The sequence below is a fragment of the Brassica rapa genome, chromosome A01 (genome assembly GCF_000309985.2).
Source record: "Brassica rapa cultivar Chiifu-401-42 chromosome A01, CAAS_Brap_v3.01, whole genome shotgun sequence".
NCBI lineage: Eukaryota > Viridiplantae > Streptophyta > Magnoliopsida > Brassicales > Brassicaceae > Brassica > Brassica rapa.
Genome location: NC_024795.2, coordinates 13,971,796 through 13,993,225, shown reverse-complemented (window position 1 = coordinate 13,993,225; position 21,430 = coordinate 13,971,796). Strand labels below are relative to the sequence as shown.

At 32.7% G+C, this 21,430-nt stretch overlaps 1 protein-coding gene across 4 annotated transcripts; it reads left to right on the top strand.

Annotated features, from left to right (window-relative positions):
* The first annotated feature begins 13,750 nt into the window (after positions 1 to 13,750).
* On the top strand, positions 13,751 to 18,844 carry LOC103854820. Of its 4 annotated transcripts, XM_033276987.1 has the most exons (3): positions 13,751 to 17,994; positions 18,074 to 18,173; positions 18,268 to 18,844. In XM_033276987.1, exon 1 carries the CDS (start codon positions 15,311 to 15,313, stop codon positions 17,201 to 17,203), a length of 1,893 nt encoding a protein of 630 aa, XP_033132878.1. In that variant the 5' UTR covers positions 13,751 to 15,310; the 3' UTR covers positions 17,204 to 17,994; positions 18,074 to 18,173; positions 18,268 to 18,844. The 4 variants fall into 4 exon arrangements, with proteins under 4 accessions (XP_033132878.1, XP_033132866.1, XP_033132870.1 ...); XM_033276975.1 differs by having other exon boundaries at positions 13,751 to 17,365; positions 17,463 to 18,844; XM_033276979.1 differs by having other exon boundaries at positions 18,074 to 18,844.
* The last annotated feature ends 2,586 nt before the right edge of the window (positions 18,845 to 21,430 follow it).

Sequence of the window (21,430 nt, the reverse complement as noted above, 5' to 3'; positions counted from 1 at the left end):
GCACCCATACGGGTTTGGTTCTGATCGGTTTGTGTTTCGGGTTTTCGGGGTCAAAGATTTAAGCCCTGTTAGGATGTTTCTAAATTTTGGTTTGAGTTTGATACAGATCTTTGCAGGTTTGGTTCGCGTTTGGATAACCCATTTAAATTATTTTTAAAGTTTTAAATTATTATCTATTTTAAATTTCTCAAAATCTATAAATAAAATAATATATTATCTATAAATTTAAATAACGTATGTCAGAATATCTAAGCTTAACATATCAATTGGCTTGATTTAAAATTTTGGATACGGAATCAATAATTATTTTAAGTATTTTTGGTGATTTGAGTATACTTTAACTATTGCAAATATTTACTTTTGACTATCTATATATATTTTCAAGTATTTAAACCAATTTAAAAGTATCATTCTTAATGTTTTATATACGTTAAATCTAAAAATAATTAATATATATATATAAGTATATAAATCTATTTTTAGATAAATTCGGGTACCCGAATACTTCGGTTCGGATCAGATTTGGTTCTCTAAATAACAAAATTTTGAATAATTCGAAATTTAATCAATTTATGTTCGGGTTTGGTACTATATTTTCGGATCGGTATCGGTTCTGTTCCTTGAATTCATTTTGTAAAACCCTAATAATTATATGAAAAATAAATATCAATATATTTTTCAAAATATACATCCGCCTGCGCGGATCAAAATCTAGTTTCATATTGAAACTACATCTGATTTTATGTCATTTCAGTCTAATAATTGTGATTTTCGGCCCGGTAATCTGTCAGCCCATAAATACTATATGAGGCTTTCGTTGTGAAAAATAGCAACTCTCGTACTGAGAATGGATTTCTAGTACCCTTATGGATCATCAACCTGAAAAAGCTAGACGAAATGATCAATGGTGTAATAGAGCTTGCATTCGTCGTCCACCACATGGAGTGCTAAAATGCAACTATGGTGCAGCTTACAATTTAAACAACCAACAAATTCAATGCGGATGGATAGTTCAAGACAGTTATGGAGTTACAAAATTGTGGGGATCCGTATATGCAAGTAGGTTCAGTTTTGGAAGCAGAGGCAATGTCCCTCCTCTTCACAATGCAATCAACATGGAGTACTAGTTTTCCTAATGTTATATTTGAAGGCGATTCTAATGTTTTGATTAGTAATATTCATCACAACCGAAAAGATATAGCTCTCCATAATCTCTTATGCGATATTTGGTTATGGACTACAAGATACACTTCGTCCTTCCATAGATTTACCTTAAGAAATGGAAATCTTGCTCTTCACTTAATTATTAGCAAGACGAAGTCCACCTAATATACTTTTTTTTTAATTGTTGTTACTATCTACGTTCATGGACAAACTAAACATTGTACTCTGACTATGTTCTTCCATCATTTGTGCTACCGAAAATTTATGGATGAGTCTTCAGATTAGGGCTTATCATATGATTATGAAATTGACAATTTTCTCAAATAGTTATTATTTTAAAGTTTTTGTTATAAAAATAGCTCTGAAGGAGGAAATGACCAAAATAGCATTTTTTTTTATTTTCAAAATTTTAATTTTTTTTTTAAAAAAAAAAAAAAAACTGAAATCCTATCCTCAAAACCCCACCCTTTAACTCTAAACCATAAGTCTAAATTAGTTAACCATATGGTATAAATGTAATTTTATCCTTAAGTAAAATTTTTTTTGGTCATTTTTTTTTTGAAAACTATTTCTGTGAAAATAAACTAAAAATTTCTATCATAATGAATTTTTCTTATGAAATTGCCGGAGAAAACATTATCATATATGTCACATTCTCTACATAAACTGGCAATAAGATGGTGGAATCGCCCTATACATTAAAAGAGAAGTCACTTTAGTGATTTCTGTTGAGGTGGCACTCATAAAGAGCTTCTCAGGAAAAACGTTATAATTCTATTGGCTGGTTTTTTTGAATTTTTCTTTTTCATTTATTTTAATCAATCACTTATGTAGACAAGCCAAAAACTATTGTCGATTTCGTTAAGCCCATATATAGCTAGGGGATAATAATTATCGATTTAGTTTAGCCTTGGGTAACCGTTCGGGTTCGGGTCGGGTATTTCAGATTTTCGGGTATTTCGGTATAGAGGTGTAGAACCCGTTCGGGTATTTCTGTACTTCGGGTCGGGTTTGGGTATTTTTAGTTCGGATTCGGTTATTTCGGATCTGGTTCGGATATTTAGATTTTGAAAAAAAAATTAAAATTTTCATTTCTCAAGTTTCTTATATTTAAAAATATAACTTTCAGTTAACTAATTTTTTATTTTTAATAGATTGAATAGTTAATAGATTTGGACATAACATTTTAAAACTAAAAATGCATTAATTTAGTTATTTTTTTAAATTTCGGATGTAACTTTTTGTTAATTTTTTAAATAAAAAACTTGACATGCATTTTAAGTGTGTAGCAAATCATTTTTTTCGTAATTATATGTATATCATATGAACTTAAAGTATGTGTAGTATCAATATAAATATCCCCCTATACATTAAAAGAGAAGTCACTTTAGTGATTTTTGCTGAGGTGGCACTCATATAGAGCTTCTCAGGAAAAACGTTATAATTCTATTGGCTGGATTTTTTGAATTTTTCTTTTTCATTTATTTTAATCAATCACTTATGTAGACAAGCCCAAAACTATTGTTGATTTCGTTAAGCCCATATATAGCTAAGGGATAATAATTCTTGAATTAGTTTAGCCTTGGGTACCCGTTCGGATTCAGATCGGGTATTTCGGATTTTCGGGTATTTCGGTATAGAGGTGTAGAACCCGTTCGGGTATTTCTGTACTTCGGGTCGGGTTCGGGTATTTTTAGTTCGGATTCGGTTATTTCGGATCTGGTTCGGATATTTAGATTTTGAAAAAAAAAATTAAAATTTTCATTTCTCAAGTTTCTTATATTTAAAAATATAACTTTCAGTTAATTAATTTTTTATTTTTAATAGATTGAATAGTTAATAGATTTAGACATAACATTTTAAAACTAAAAAGACATTAATTTAGTTATTTTTTTTAAATTTCGGATGTAACTTTTTGTTAATTTTTTAAATAAAAAACTTGACATGCATTTTAAGTGAGTAGCAAATCAATTTTTTCGTAATTGTATGTATATCATATGAACTTAAAGTATGTGTAGTATCAATATAAATATTTTATATAAAATGAGAGATGTAAACTAAAAATATAAGGTTAATTATACATATGTTCGGTTATCTTTGGATATCCATTCGGGTTCGGGTATTATCCGTTCGGGTTCGGGTATCCAATCTCTCCTTATTCAATATCCGTTCGGGTATTTTGCTACTTCGGTTCGGATTTCAGTTCAAGTTTTTCGGATCGGGTTCGGGTGCCACTTCGGATATCGGGTAAAGTGCTCATCTCTACTAATTAGGTTGTTTGTTTTTAATAACTTACCTTTCTAATATAGATTACTTGCGCAAGTTGAAATCATTAAATATGCAAATCACTTATTCACAATATGGATTACTTGCGCAAGTTAAATATATACATTAAATTTTATCGATTTAGTTTACCATTTGGCAAGATTTAGAATTAAGACAAATATTAAAAACTTTCCTTATTATTCAAACGGTAAACTTGCGCATGTTGATATCATATTTATTATATTGCTTACAAAATATTTTAATGTTTCTAATTATGTTGTTTGTTTTTAATAACTTACCTTTCTAATATGGATTACTTGCGCAAGTTAAAATCATATCATATGCAAATCATTTTTTGACAATACATATTTAGTATCTTTCTTTAAACGATTTTATTATTTATTGTGCAAAATATTAAAATCATTAATATGAGAATAAATCGACTGTATATATATAGGAGACACCTAAGGTCTTAAAATACAAACATTCTCTTTTCATTATTTAAAGTATTATTCACAAATATCTCCTCTCATACTATTAAGGTATTACGACAATGCTGCTTGTGTGCTAAGATAAATGTCTTTAGACGCAAAGGCTCCTCATCTTTAGAACACTGAACTCACATCTTTGTGTCTTGTCTCCAAAAAGCATGTCTGATCTATCTTTTTCATGTGTTGAATACTGGTAACGACAATATGGTCTTCCTTTTTTTATATGTAGACCAGGTCGTGAGAGTGATAGTGATCCAGAAAACCTTGATTGAACATGCTGAGAAGCTTCGCCAAGTTAAAGCAGTTCTTGAAGAGGTTCTTTAGTACTTTCTCTCTCTTTGTTGAATATTGTCCGGAAAAGTATTACATAGTATCATTTAGTAATATTATCTTATATCATTTTTTTTGTTGAATATACTATTTTATAAGTAAGCTAACATTATGCATTTTTTATTTAATTCATGAGGTCATTTTCTCATAGCAGAAAACCTTTTAGAATGACGCAGGGAGGAAATTTCTCAGGGATATACAGGAAGGTTCAACTAAAGCCGCTGAAGTGGAATCGTGAAGGCGAAGAATAAAGACCTGTAGAGGCCCTTATGATTCTTAAATACGGCGGTGTTCGAACTCACGCTGGTAGAAAACAGGTGTTTACATACTCTACCATTTAATTTGTCATTGTTATATATATGTTTTCCAAATATGGAAGAATTGTTTAACTTATTGACGTTTAACATCACTTGCCATATAATCTAACGAATATTACAAATAACAATTTATGAAAACTATTCTCGAAATTATTGAAAGACTAATAATGTTTTATTTATTACTTTTAATATATATAACCTATAAAATAAAATGAACGAAATTTTATATAAGATAATTATAATAGTTTTATCCTCTACTTGATGAACTGTGTTCGAATATAATTATATAATAACTATTTTAAATATTACAAAATCCAAAAATGTTTTTCAATATTATTTTTCAATTATTTATCGTTGTTTAAAGAATAAATTTATCATAATTTTAAAAATAATTTATAAAATGCTTACAAAATGCAAGGCAAAGTTATACTTTCAAGAGTTAAGTCGAGATCTGGATTAAAAATCCTAATAACTGGTAAAGAAGAGAAGCCGAAGACAAAAACATGGAATGTTGTCTACAAACAAATTTTTCAGAATATTCCGTAGTTACGGTACGTAATTTTAATCTACTTTTTTCAAATACAAATTTTAAAATATATAAACTGTTACAATTATTTATTTTTTGTATTTGCCAGATGGGTTGTGATGAGTTAGGAGACCGATGACGGTATGTCAATTTAATATTATTTCATGTTCAATAAAATTTAGAAATTTATAAATCTATCAAATAATGTTAACCCGTCAAATTGCTTACAAAATTTATTTAATTTTTTGCACGTTTCTAATTGAATTTGCTTTCTTTATCGAGAAATGTACATCATAATTTATATTATATATGGATTCGGGGTCGGGTTATTTCAGTTAATGCTTCGGGTCGGGTTCGGGTATTTTTAGTTCGGATTCGGTTATTTCAGATCGGATTCGTATATTTAGATTTAAAAAAAAAATTAAAATTTTCATTTCTCAAGTTTCTTATATTTAAATATATAACTTTCAGTTAACTAATTTTTTATTTTTAATAGATTGAATGGTTAATAGATTTAGACATAAAATATAAAACTAAAAAGGCATTAATTTAGTTATTTTTAAAAAAAAATTTGGATGTAAGTTTTTGTTAATTTTTTAAATAAAAAACTTGACATGCATTTTCGGATCGGGTTCGGATGCCACTTCGGATATCGGGTAAAGTGCCCACCCGTACTAATTAGGTTGTTTGTTTTTAATAACTTACCTTTCTAATATGGATTACTTGCGCAAGTTGAAATCATTAAATATGCAAATAACTTATTGACAAAATTTGTTTTTAATAACTTACCTTTCTAATATGGATTACTTGCGCAAGTTGAAATCATTAAATATGCAAATCACTTATTCACAATATGGATTACTTGCGCAAGTTGAAATCAGTAAATATTATCGATTTAGTTTACCTTTGGACAAGATTTAGAATTAAGACAAATATTAAAAACTTTCCTTATTATTCAAACGGTAAACTTGCGTATGTTGATATCATATTTATTACATTGCTTACAAAATATTTTAATGTTTATAATTAGGTTGTTTGTTTTTAATAACTTACCTTTCTAATATGGATTACTTGCGCAAGTTAAAATCATATCATATGCAAATCATTTTTTGACAATACACATTTAATATCTTTCTTTAAACGATTTCATTATTTATTGTGCAAAATATTGTGCGTTATTAATATGAGAAATAAATCGACTGTATATATATATGAGACACCCAAGGTCTTAAAATACAAACATTCTCTTTTCATTCTTTAAAGTATTATTCACAAATCTCTCCTCTCATACTATTAAGGTATTACGACGATGCTGCTTGTATGCTAAGAAAAATGTGTTTAGACGCAAATGCTCCTCATCTTTCATCGACTCTGCCACCCACTTTGCCTTGGAAGTATTATATGCTACTTGATGAATCGACTCTGCCACCCACTTTACCTTGGAAGTATTATAGAAAGATTAATAATGTTTTATTTATTACTTTTAATATTTATAAACTATAAAATACAATGAACGAAATTTTATATAAGATAATTATAATAGTTTTATACTCTACTTGATGAATTATGTTCGAATATAATTATATAATAACTATTTTAAATATTACAAAATCCAAAAATGTTTATTAATATTATTTTTAAATTATTTATCGTTGTTTAAAGAATAAATTTATCATAATTTTAAAATAATTTATAAAATGCTTACAAAATGCAAGGCAAAGTTTCACTTTCAAGAGTTAAGTCGAGATCTGGATTAAAAATCCTAATAACTGGTAAAGAAGGGAAGCCGCAGACAAAAATATTGAATGTTGTCTACAAACAAGTTTTTCAGAATATTTCGTAGTCACGGTACGTAATTTTAGTCAACTTTTTTTTCAAATACAAATTTTAAAATGAATAAACTGTTGCAATTATTTATTTTTTGTATTTGCTAGATGGGTTGTGATGAGTTAGGAGATTGATGACGGTATGTCAATTTAATATTATTTCATGTTCAATAAAATTTAGAAATTTAGAAATCTATCAAATAATGTTAACCCGTCAAATTGCTTACAATTTTTTTTTTTTTGCAAGTTTCTAATTGAATTTGCTTTCTTTATCGTGAAATATACTTCATAATTTATATTATTTATGGATAATATTTTGATTTTTATTATATTTTCTTTTAATATGTCTACATAAATGTTTGTTTATTATTTATGGACAAATAATATTATTCACCTAAAATAAAGAATTACGAAACATATACAATACAATTTTAATTAATGATAATATAAAATCTGTTACTTCTAAAACTATACACTATTTATTCCATTTTTTGAATGAAAGTATCTTCGTAAACACACAAAATATTTTGTGACGTTGCAATTATACATACACACAATATCTGCCTCTTCATACTGGCGTTACTGTGTTCCCTCTCCTGAGGTACTGACCGAGAGAGAACACAGGGTGCGGACCGATCATGTTCTTATGCCCGCACAGAGTGCGGGCCGGTCACCTAGTATCTTCTACAAGATTGGATGCAATTATTTTGTACCCAAAAAAGAAAGAATTACTTCCACTTTCCTTCAAAACAATTCACAATTTATTTAGAGTCCATGATGATAAGCTGCAAAGTAAAACACAAAGAGAAGTGACTATTTAAGGTTGTGTTTGGTAATGACTTTTGGTATTAGGCTTTAACATTGTAGAAACTTTAACGGCTTTCAGTAAAAATCAGGTTTTATTAGGCTTTAGAAAGAGTCCAACGTTTAGTGCACAAAAAGAAAGGAAATATGATTTTGACTTTTGAGATTTTTAGGAGACTTTAAAGGCTTTTAGATCAATAAAGCCCGATTGGGTAAATAATGACTTCCAGGACTATAGAATTATCTTAAAGTCTTTAAGACTTTTAAAGCCCAAATCACCAATCACATCCTAAGACAATTGTGTGAGTGAAGAACATCTTCATTAACGTGTTAATTTTTTGGGGTTTCCAAACTTAAAAGCAATTGATATTAAATGAACTAGAGTCGGTGTCCGCGCTTCGCGCGGATAACATGTTTAATTAAGTAACAAAATTGTCCAGATTTAATGAGTGTTATTCTTTCTTTTAACCGCGTTTGTATTTGGGAAGCATAAAATTACCGGATACTGAGAAATTTTCTTGTCCTCGAGCTTCCTTCCTCTAAATGCAAAAGGATTTCGGTATTGAAACCATAATCACCATAAGAGAACAAAAGTGGGAACTGGAGGTTCATGTATAGCGGATGATCATCTCGTATCTCCTTCAAATTAGTTGACTGAAACTGGACGACTATATCTCTCTCACAGATAGTGTCTGACATGTCGCCAACAATAAGTCCAGCTACCTCATTTGATTGAGGTAAGTCATATTGTTTGCCATCCCCTTTATCAGATATGAGACTGTAAAATCTTGTTCAGAGTTTGCCTCATAGCATTCTCGAACCCGTCTAAAAACCTTTGCAAGGCAATTGTTGGCATCCATCATTTCTATAAGGACTTTTAATGTGGCTTCGTCTGCTTTTCCTTCAGAGGTTGTTTGACCTAAAGCTTCCAGCCGATTTTTAATTTCGTTTGCCGTATCAAAAATATAGATTTGTAGGTACTTGGGTGGTAAACTTGGCTTAGGAATGAGGGATCCGATATGGTGGTAAGTCTGCCCTTGAATACGGAATGTGAATGACCCTCTGCCAAAAACAACACTGTAATCTAATTTCGCTCCAATAGATGTAAAAGCTAGGAGGGCATTGTAGACTAGGATTGTCTCGCAAAATTGTATATATTGCAGTAGCTTTTCTAACAATGGGGGAGGTTGTCTCAGAGGCGGAAGTTTTATCAGTCCTTGGTTGCAACAAATGCTGAAGTGTAATTCTTTTGTTTTAGGGTCTCTTCCGGTGCTCTCAGATTCTCAAACCAAAGCACCACATGATGGACATTCTAAAATTGGGTTTGTTCTCGCTTCAGAGGAGGAGGATACATCTGAAGGGGCTGAAAACATTAAATAGTCAAGAGACGACTATAAGATGATGATTTAATAGGTATTTGGAACCAGTGGTAACTCCATTATCAGGTAAATGGTTAGTTGACCCGATCTAAAAACTTATTTTTTTCGTGTACAACATTTTTTTATAAATAGATAACTAATTGAATTTAAGAAATATGTTAATATACTGATTATATTAACGATTTTAAGTTCCTCTAATTTTAATTTAAATATATTGAACACTAAGAACTTATGATGATGCAAGTTGTATTAATGGTCTAATGTGAATATATATATAATGCATATAAAGTAAGAAAGTATGTACCTTTTCCTTGAGCTCTATCGATTTGTCTATTTCTTGCGGACGTAGATGTGTTAGGTCCTGTAATCAAACTGGTTGTTGGTTAGTCAACATAATTAATTTATTTTAATGTGAAGCTGTAGTTGTACTATTTGGTGCTTGCCTTCCATCCTTCTTGAAACCCGACCTGGACCCGCGGTTGAATCGGTAAACCCGATGATTCAGAAAAAATCCGGTTTGGATTTTATGAAAAACCCAATATTTAAAAACCCGTAAAAACTCGTAAAAATCCAGTAAAACCCGGAATCCGATACCGGTTGAACCACCGGTCGAACCAATAAATAACTTTTACTTCATTTTTTAAAGTTTTTGATTAAGTTTTTAGATTATATTTTATATTCTAAATTTACAATTAAGAAGTTAGATGCTGACAAAAAAAGTTAGGTTTTTCTTTTTCAGTTTTATATTTGTGATTTTTAGATTTTGATGAAGATTTCAGTTTCACTATGCCACCTGAAGAAAATGAAGTGAACGATGGTAGAGATAACTAAAATTAGTTGATGTGATTTGGTGTTAGTTTATTTCCGTTATCGACATTTTATTACAATAATTTTTTATTTTTGGTTTATTTTGTATTTGAAGTATAATTTATTATTCAATTAGACATTTAAATATTTATAAATTTTATGTCTTGATTTTTTAGATGTCGTAAATCTTACTTTGTTGGAGAAAATTTTAGATAGTCTAAACTACTTTTTGATATTTTGTATGTCAAATGAAAATAAAAGTAAAGTATTTTCTAAAAGTTTTTAAACATAAAACATATACATATCCAAACTATTATTTTATGTTTTTAAAAAAACATTTAGAAAATTAAAACTTTAGTTTCTATTTTTTTATTGTACATAGCTGATATATTATTATATAATAAAATTTATTTATTTATTAACCCGCAGTTCATCCGCGGTCGACCCAGTAACCCAGCAACCCGGTAAATCGTTCGGTTCATTGTCCGGGTCGGATTTAAAAACATTGACTTTTAGATAGCAATATTGTCCTTCGCATGCCACGTGTATTTTTTCTTGACACTGCATGGATTTAAATTTTAAATGTGTGTTAATATTCATCTAGTCAATAAATACACGCACATACTTCACAGCCACCTACGGAGGGAACATTTTTTCCCATAAAAGCATTATTAGTAAAATATATGTACGAAATTATCAATTAATTATATATATATATATAATATATTTATATAGTATTAGTTTCTTGTGAATAATAGATGGATAACTCACAGTCAAAGAATTGAGGGGCGAAATGTTGTTGCATAATTCCCGCAGATGGAGCTGTCCGCAAAAAAATTGATTAAATAAATGAATAATTGTAATTGTTTGATCAATTAGTGCGAGACATGTCTCTATTAAATTTTGTGTATACCTTTCACTTTATTCCGTATCTCTAGCGGCCCGTCCACGTTTTCGTGTCACCTTGTTCGCATTTGATGACTCTGATATTAGAAAGAAAAATATTTTGTTATTTTGACTGTGGGTACTGATGGAAAACTATACCATGTATCAACTACTATTGGTTAGGCTTTCTTATTCAACTACACGGAATACACGTTTATATAAAATACCAAAAATTGATTTTTACTATTTTGGGCTGAGAATGGGGCTTTAGGGCCTTTGATCAGAATCAATCGATAACGTTATTAAATCCACGCTTCAAATAGATAAAAACTGATAGGAATCAGAGAACTCCAGATGTTTTAGTAGGCTGGTGAGAATGGTTTAAATGAGCTGCGAGATGGGTCAAATGGGCTGCAAAGGTGACTAAATTTTTTTAATTTCAAACCCAATCCAAAATGACATGGCTGAATGATTGGTGAGGATTTTTTTGCCTATGTGGCAGTGTTTAGGGAGCTTTAATTTAGCCCCTTTTATATAGTAGGATTGGTTCAGATCCTTTATTTATTAGTCATGTCCCAGTAAAACTCCTAATGTGGAAGATTTGTATTCTCACCCGTCCCCTTGAAATAATATTATGTATAACTATTAGTTTTGACAATATCGAGTCTATGATTCAGTTCGGTCAGACCATTGAAGTGGAGCTAGTTTAAAACTGATCAGGCCTCTTTAGATAGGCCGGATCAATTTTGGTTTGCTTGGATAGCGCGTGTTTGGACTTTGATAGTATATTAAATTTTTTAGGCTTTAAACTTAAAACAAATTGATTATAAGTTAGAAATTCATAAAATTTAACACATAGTCTTTCATGGAGCCTCTCAACATTTTTTACATTGTTTTGACATCTTCTATCAATATTATAAATATCAATTTTTTTTATAAATAATACCAGTCTCTCCTCTGTGTTTTATCTACTTCCTCTAGCCTTTTGATCTTCTGTCTCTGGTGACCGGTGCCACGCCAAAACCCACAAAAAAAAAATTTCTACAAAAACCGTAATAACAAGTTTTCCCACCAAAACATGGAAATATAATTTTTCGCCAAAACCGTAAAAATGAAATTTTCCGCCAAAAATCACAAAACAATTTTTCCTGCCAAAAGGGTTTCCCGCCAAAAACAAAAATGAATTTTTCTGCCAAAACAAATTTTTCCGCCATAAAACAAATTTTATCGCCAAAAACCGCAAAAACGAGTTTTTTTCCGCCACAGATCATGCAGCTGTGGTTGTGGTTGGTGTTGGCGGCACATATGATGTTCCAATTCTAGATCTGGTATCTCTGCCCGGTTTGACGTAGTCTTACCCAATCTTCTCTTCATGTGGTAGCGATAATGTAAGATTTTGAAAAAATCACTTCCATATTTGCGGGTTCTTGTTGGTGGCGTTAGCTGTTTTGGTCTGCAACAGGGTTTGTTCAAGTAAATTTTCGGTGAAGGTCAATGGTTGTTCATTTCTGTTGAACCGGCGCGGGTTCCGGCGTGGGTTACGGCGTTCTGTGGAGCCGTCTTTTGAGTTCTTCACCAACTTTCTTTATGGTTCTATGGATAAATGATTTTCAGGTTTGCCTCAGAGTTACTTACCTGGTTCTATCCTTTAAGTTGGAGTTTGTTTTGTTCTTCTCTTCAAAGTGCAATCATTAGTGCCGAGTTCAAGATTCTTATGTCTCGCCGGAAGTTCAAGTATTCTCTTACATAATCTTGGTTTTAGGCTTTAGATATGTAATGCTTCTATGCTTGTCTATAATCTTTTATTGTTTCCTTCCAGAAATAGGTTGCTCCCGTCCAGTTTAAGGCTCCGAAAAAATTGGGATCCTTGTCGGTTCTTGGCTCCGGAAAGACTAATGTCTTTGTGTGCTGTTGTACCTCCTTTTATGTTAATATTATTTTCTAAATGACAAAAAATAGAAGGAGAGAGAAAGAGACTGTCTCTCATTTAAAAGATTTTAAACAAATGACTAGAAACTCAAAAATGATGTGTTTTCAAGTAAATGGTTTAGTTTTCTTATATACTTAAATTGAAGTTACATATTTAAACTAAACTAATATTATATAACTCAGATATTGAAATACTCATCCCTGATGCTTTAAGCATGCCATCCAACAAAATAAGCTTAAAGTATATCAACCACAAGCCGAAACCATTTTTAAGAAACCGATTATTATGTTATAGCCCACTTGTAATAAATATCAGAGGGACATAAAGGGGCGGACGGAGAACATTATTTAGTATGGGGCACAAATTTTAATTTGTATATAAAATAAGCATTTATAAATATATTTTGATTAATTGCTAAAAAAAGTAAAAAATCTGTGTGGGATCTGTGCCACACCTACTTCTTACCTAAGACCGCCCCTGGGGAAATAAGAATTAGAGAATGAATGGGAGTATTTAGTATGTATAAAAAGATGTTTTTCTTCACGAGACAGATTAGGAGAAGAAAATGGATAAAAAAACAAATTCTTAGGGGATGATTGGAAGGAGCTGTAGCTTTAGCTTTATATTTTTGCTTTCGAAATAAAACGGTAGATTTTGCTTCGGCTGTAGATAATTTTGTTGTAGAATATCAGTTGTAGGTTTAAAAATATTCAATAACTTACATATAAATTTTTTAAAACAAAAAAAATAAGTGCTCTACAGCTAAAAAAAATAAAAAGGAAAGAAAAATCTGTAGCTTTAAAAAAATCTTTAGAAAGCATGATTGAGAAAAATTTAGGCTGTAGAAATAATTTAGGCCATAGAGAGATGTTACAACACTTCTAAAATACTTGCCAATCAACTCCTCAGTGAGACAAATAGGTCATAAATACCTTTGAGGAAAATCAACTAAACTCTCCAAGTATCAAGAGAATATCTCGTCATACTTTCCATGCATAGACTTGAACAGATCTCACCCTAAATTTGTTTTCCGTGGCAAATAAAACAAACTGCCTACATCGAAGCTTTGTTCAAAAACTCATGGTTATATCAAGTCAACTTCAGTATCACCCACGCAAAGTTTGCAGAAGAGTATTAATCATAAGCCCAAGCCATCATTTAGAAGCCCAATATTACGCCATAGCCATGTGTTTAAAGTTTTTTTCCAAGTGATTTGATATATATGCGAGTGTTGTCTTTCACCTCCTGTAACTTGTCTATATGAGCATCAATCTCTCATTTGTTCAAGCTTGCTTTCATAGTAAACCACAAGAAAAATTGGTAAAATCTGCTATTTTCTTCTCTATTTTGCCTTTTCACAGCAGCACAGTCCAAGCCGTCGAAGCCTTGTAATAATATTGGGCATGCTATTAAGAAGAACCAACAAGGCAACTGTTAGAGAAGAATTTAACATTCTCCGCAAGGCCCATCAAACAATGGGCATTTGGCCCGTTTACATCGACAATCCGGTCAAGACCGGTTTAGCTGACGGATCGATCGGCCAGAACATTTGATCGATCGGTTCGACCCATTAATCGATTGAGTCGTTTATTCGACGTCAGCCTGACGAGCCTTCGCTTTACTCGAAAGCCCATTTCGCTTAGACTTGGGCCAGGCTTCTAGGGCGAACTAACTTTAGGGCGAACGAAGAGAAGACCAACCGAGTCTATAAAAGGATAACATAAAGAACATAGAAAATGATTCGCAAACAGACACTAAGACACTGACGGCAAGATCTAGGGTTTACAACCGATCGCTCTGCTTAGTGTTTCTGTCGGAGTCTTTCAACAAAGCTCCGACCTTTTCCTTCTTTCCCTAATCTCTTTGTAATCTCGTTCGTTTATCTTATATTGGGAATAAAACGTCTTTGTAAGATCCACAAAACCGAGTTCATTTCATTATCATTCGACCTGCCAAACTCGTATTCAACAGCAACAACCCTTCCTTTGATATGCAAATATTTAAAATGACAGCTTTTGTGTTGTGATAATTCGGTTTCACTACAAGAAAATACGCCGAATTCCGACGGAGATTCCGACGGACGCCAAAGGCGTCGGACTTTTTGGACGGATTTCCGACCGATTTCCGAAGAAAACAAAAAATTTAAAGTCGTCGGAATTCCGTCGGCTAATTCCGACGAATTTCCGAGAAAACAAGGGTCGTCGGAATATTTCAACGACATTCCGATAAAAAATATAACCATTGTAGTCGTCGAAAAGTCGTCAGAAAATTCCGACGAATTTCCGACGACATTCCGATTAAAAGATATAACCGTTACGGTCGTCGGTATTCCGTCGGAATTTTCCGACGAATTTCCGACAAACCAAGTGACCATTGCCGACAAATATATATGACCGTTTTATAGCCATTTGAGATTGGAAAATACCGACGGAATTCCGACAGAATGCTTTATATTTGTCGTAATTCCGTCGGAAAGTCGTCGGATGTCCGTAAGCAATTTCCTATAAATGCAGCCCCTCCTCATTCAACTCATTCACACCTCATTCTCTCTTCTTTCTCTTTAGTCATAACAATTCCGTGAAAATCATGTCTTCAGGAGCTTATTATTGTTCGTGGATGGATAAACCTCATTTGGATCCCAACACCAATTTGCTTACGGAAGAATACGTTCAAGGGATTGGAGAATTCATGAGGCTTGTTCAACAGCAACCGGATGCAAAAAGTGGTATGTTAAGATGTCCCTGCTCTACTTGCAATAATAATAAGGTTATAAAAGAATTTGATGTTTGGACTCATTTGTATATGAAAGGGTTTTCACGTAATTATAAAGTTTGGTACCTTCATGGGGAAACTGGTTATGAATATGGTAATACTAGCGAACCTCAGCCTGTTAGTGAACTTCAGCCTGATATTAGGTTAGAAGAACCTAGAACGGATATATATTATAGTGTAGGTACTGAGCAGATGGTACATGATCATTATATAGGGGAAGAACCAAATCCCGAATCTAGGAGATTTTTTGACATGTTGGATGCAGGAAAACAGCCTTTGTATCAAAATTGTAGAGATGGTCATTCAGTCTTATCATCTGCAACTAGATTAATGGGTATTAAGACAGACTATAATTTGGCTGAAGAATGTATGGATGCGATTACTGATTTTGTCAAAGGTATTCTACCTGAGGATAACCTTGCACCGGGTTCATACTACGAGGTTCAGAAACTTGTAGCCGGTCTTCAACAACCGTACGATGTGATAGATGTATGTATTGACAACTGCATGATCTACTGGAGAGCGGATGAGACACGAAATGTATGCAAATTTTGTGGGAAACCTCGTTATCAGGAGACGAGGGGAAGAGTTCCGATCCCGTTCAAAAGAATGTGGTATTTGCCTTTGACGGAAAGATTGAAGAGGTTGTATCAGTGTGAGCGCACATCAAAAGCAATGAGATGGCATGCAGAGCATTCCACAAATGGTGAGATTAGACATCCTTCAGATGCGAAGGCTTGGAAATATTTCCAGTCAACATATCCAGAATTTGCGGAAGAGAGAAGAAATGTTTATCTTGGATTATCTACTGATAGTTTCAGCCCGTTTGGAAAGCATGGAAGACAGTATTCTCTATGGCCAGTTATCGTGACCCCGTACAACTTACCGCCGGGCTTGTGCATGCGACGAGAGTTTTTGTTTCTCTCAATTCTCGTCTCCGGTCCAGATCATCCTAAAAGATCACTAGATGTTTTTCCTCAACCACTGATATATGAGTTGCAACAACTATGGGCGCATGGTTTTGAGACATACGATGTTTCGTGCAAAGAAGACTTTCAGATGCGGGCAGTACTTATGTGGACAATAAGTGACTTTCCAGCATATGGTATGTTATCTGGATGGACAACACATGGGAGGCTATCATGTCCATATTGTCAAGATGACACAGATGCTTTCCAACTAAAGAACGGAAGGAAAACGTGTTGGTTTGACTGTCACAGACGATTTCTACCACCTGATCATCCATACCGCAGGAGTAAGACTTCGTTTACGAAGAACAAGCAGGTGTTTGATGGTCCACCTGAGGAAGTTAGTGGGGAAGATTTGTTGAAGCAGTTTAGGGATTTTGAGGCAGAAAGGACGCCAGATGTAGGTGGACATGAAAACACTCGAGTCAGTGCGGTTGGAGAGCTACATAACTGGCACAAAAAGAGTATTTTCTGGGATCTGCCATATTGGGAGAGTCATCTATTGCGACATAATTTAGATGTCATGCATATTGAGAAGAACTTCTTCGACAATCTGATGAACACAGTCCTTAACATCCAAGGTAAAACGAAGGATAATTTGAAGTCAAGGTTGGATTTAATCGATATCTGTGATCGTTCTGAACTTCACGTTGATGAGAACGGTACGGCCCCTTTTCTCATTTATCGGCTGGATGGTGCTAGAAAAAAGAGTTCTTTGATTGGATTACAGATAAAGTGAAATTTCCTGACGGATATGCATCAAATTTGGGGAACTGCGTTGATAGAAGCGAAGGAAAGTTTAGTGGCTTGAAGAGTCATGATTGTCATGTAATTATGCAGCGCCTCCTTCCATTTGCTTTTTCAGCATTATTGCCACGTAATGTTCATGAAGCAATTGCAGGTATCTTATGTTTTTACAATTTAATTTATTTTTATATTTAACAATTATGCTTATTTAAACTTAATACTTATGAAAATTATGTCTTTTATCTATGTAGGGATAAGTGTTTTCTTCCGCGACTTATGCAGCAGAGTAGTGACTGAAGAGGGTATTAATAATTTAAAGACAAACGCACCAGTCAGCATGTGCAACCTTGAGAAGATATTTCCTCCATCATTCTTTGATGTAATGGAACATCTTGCTATTCATCTCGCAAGAGAATTGGAACTTGGTGGTCCTGTGCAGTACAGATGGATGTATATTTTTGAGCGTTATATGCATCATCTGAATAAGATGGTCAAAAATCAAAGCAGGGTGGAAGGATCTATAGTGGCACAGGTGATCAATGAAGAAACTGCAATCTTTGCTGAAAATTATTTTCCACCAGAAGTGCATACAAAACACCGAAGACCTGCTCGGCATGATGACAGAGGGGAGAGAGCAACATATCATGTTACTGTCCCAAGCATGTTCAAGGAAATAGGACGACTTAGTGGAAAATTCACGAAGCACAGACTTACAGACACTGAACACGCTCATTTGCAAACATATTTGCTCACCAACTGTGAAGATGTTCTACAATATGAGAGGTAAAAATATTTTTTCATTTACATTGTTAGATTAATATTTAATAAATTTATTTCATATTGATAATATTTTTGTATATAGTGTATATATGGCGGAGTTGCGTATGACTCACAGGCATGCAACAGAAGATGAGCTTCAACAACTTAGAGATAACGGATTTGCTGTGTGGCTTCGTAGTTATGTGAGTCATATATTATATTACACTATGCAAATGAGTAGTTTAAATTTAATATAAACTAATCAACTTTTCACTCATATATGTTTTTAATTTGTAGGTGAATGATGGTTTGGCCAGAAGTTTTGTGTTCGATGATTGGATACACGAATTTGTGCAGGGACCAAACTATGTGGTCAAATCATATCCAAAATTTTGTACGCGAGGATATGCATTCACAAGGAAAGGTCATTCTAAGACAACATATGATGCTGGTGTTTCATCTTCTTCCGGTGACGATGTCTACTACGGCAACATAAAAGAAATATTGGAAATCCAATTTCCTGGAATGGTTGGATTGCGTTGTGTAGTATTCTATTGTGATTGGTATGACACCACCCCAGATAGAGGAGTGAAGATTGATGCGTTTGGTGTTACATCAGTTCATTCGCGGTAGAGCTGTAAACTGGGCGAGCCCATGTCCATTAGCCCATATCCATTTGTCCATTCATTGTTTGTGGACAGCAAAGTGACCATGTCCATTAAGAACCATGTCCATTAAAGACCATACCCACTAACACCCATATTTTTATGGGCTGCCATGGGGTCCATAATGACCATATAAGAAAATTTTAAATTTTAATTTATAAGCATACAATTATATATAAAAGTTCATAAAATTAAAATTCATCCATAAATTCAAAAGTACAAGAATACATAAGTTCATAAATACAACAATTACGGTTTTGGTGGGAAAAATTGATTTTGCAGTTTTGGCGGAAAAACTCGATTTTGCAGTTTTGACGGAAAAACTCGATTTTGCAGTTTTGACGGAAAAACTCGATTTTTCAGTTTTGGCGGAAAAACTCATTTTTGCGGTTTTGGCGGAAAACTCGATTTTCTGATTTTGGCAGAGAAACTCGATTTTTCGGTTTTGCCATGGGGTCTATAATGACCATATAAGAAAATTTTAATTTATAAGCATACAATTACATATACAAGTTCATAAAATTAAAATTCATCCATAAATTCATAAGTACAATAATACATAAGTTCATAAGTACAACAATTTCGGTTTTGGCGAGAAAAATTGATTTTGCGGTTTTGGCAGAAAAACTCGATTTTCCGGTTTTGGCGGAAAAATTCGATTTTGCGTTTTGAAGAAAAACTCGATTTTCTGGTTCTGACGGGAAAATTTGATATTAAAATTTAAGCGAAAAAATCGATTTTACGAGTTTAGCGGAAAAACTTAAATTTTATAAGCCTTAGGTTTTGTGACCATTGGACAGTCCACGTCCATAAAGCCCAAAACCAATAAAGACCATTTTCTTAATGGTCTTCCACATTTTGTCCAATGAAAACTAATGGGAAAAATGGGTTTGTCCATATTAAGCCCGTTTGTATATGGACATGGGCAACCATTGGACGGCCCACCCATTTGACACCTGCGGAAACTTCAATACTATTATCCCTTCATTCTTGGTTCGTAAGCTGATCAGGTATGTCAATCTATTCATAATTTTTTACCAATATAATTAATTAATGTTATATATTTTACTAATATTTGTATAATTGATATGTATAGGTGTGTTACCTCAGTTACCCTCGGGTAACGTACAAAGATGATCCATGGGTCATTGTAACGCAAATCAACCCAAGAGGACGAGTGGATAGAACTTCTGATGATGATGAACCATTGCAACTAGAGTCTACCAGCAACGTCCAGGCAGTTGAAGATTTGGCAAATGTTGAACTCGTTGAGGATTTGACTGAGTTTGGACTTGATGCTGTTGTACATTCGGAGCTAGAAGCTGAGGTTGGGGAGTTTGATGAAGATTCAAAAGATTCAGATTAGTTTTTTTTTTTTTCTATTGGTCCGTCGGAAATCCCTCGCAAAATACCGACAAGATAGCGACGACAAAGAGTTTCATTAAAGTTTGGAAATGTCTTCGGTAATTCGTCGGAACATACCAACGACATTCCGACGAACTCGTCTTGTTTGTCGGAATGTCGTCGGTATATTCCGACGAATTACCGAGGACATGTGTTTTTAAAAAATTTCCAACATAAAAATCTATAAATTTATATGCCAAAACTATGAAAATAATACATAATATGTGTTTAGTATAGTATTAGATCGCAACCGTTCAAATATAACAATTCATTAAAATATTTATGTATGCAAATCATTGTTTTCATAACATCTCATCTTAACACTCATATACTTATACAATCATATTCATCGAATCTTACACTACAAAAAATGTTGTTGTGTAAAATCGTGTTATAAAAACATTTCTATTGTTAAATCTTTATGCAAATACTATATATATTATCAAAGATTTGGATTTTGCATTTAGAAACTTGTAACCAAACTAAGTCGTCGGAATTCCGTCGGAAAGGGTCGTCAGTATTCCGTCGGAATATACTGACGAACTAAATTCCGTCGGAATTGTAATTTACCCGGGAAAACCAAACCGCGTGAAATTTTCGCGAACCGCCAATGGTATATATTTAATGATACCGACGGAATACTGACGAACCCGTGTCCGTCGGAATTGTTAAATATAATTACCCTTCTTCTTCCTTCTTCGTTATTTCCGCCTCCGGCTCTCTCTCAGTCCTCTCCACGATTTCTCTCCCTTTCACGGCGATTCTGGCCGTTCTCGAGCCCCCATCACCGGCGAATCATCTTCTCACCCTCATATCTCTTCCCAAACCCCAAATCATGTAAGAATCATCCCAACCTTGTTTTATCTCAATTTTTTAGGGTTTTGGAAGTTAGATCTCGGATTTTAGGTTGTTTGATTGAAAATTTTAGGATTGAATGGATAGTTTAGGATATATAAGTTAGGATTGTTGTTTGGATTGTTGTTTAAGTTTTTTTTTGGAATTATTTTGTGTTTTTGTTAAAATTCAAAACGTTTTACTTTTTTTAAAACGTTTTTTGATTTTTAAAAACGTTTTTCAAGTTTCCAATAATAAAATATGTATAATAAAACGTTTTTTAAAAATTTTAAAAATATTTAACAACATTTTTCTATAATTATAAAATTTTATAATTTTGTATACATATATATATATATATATATAAATCATGTATAATAAAAAAATTTAAAATTTTTATATTTTTTTACAAGTTTCCAGTAATAAACTATGTATAATAAAACATTTTTTAAAAAATTTTAAAAATATTTAACAACATTTTTCTATATTTATAAATTTTTTATAATTTTGTATACATATATATATATATATATATATAAATCATGTATAATAAAAAA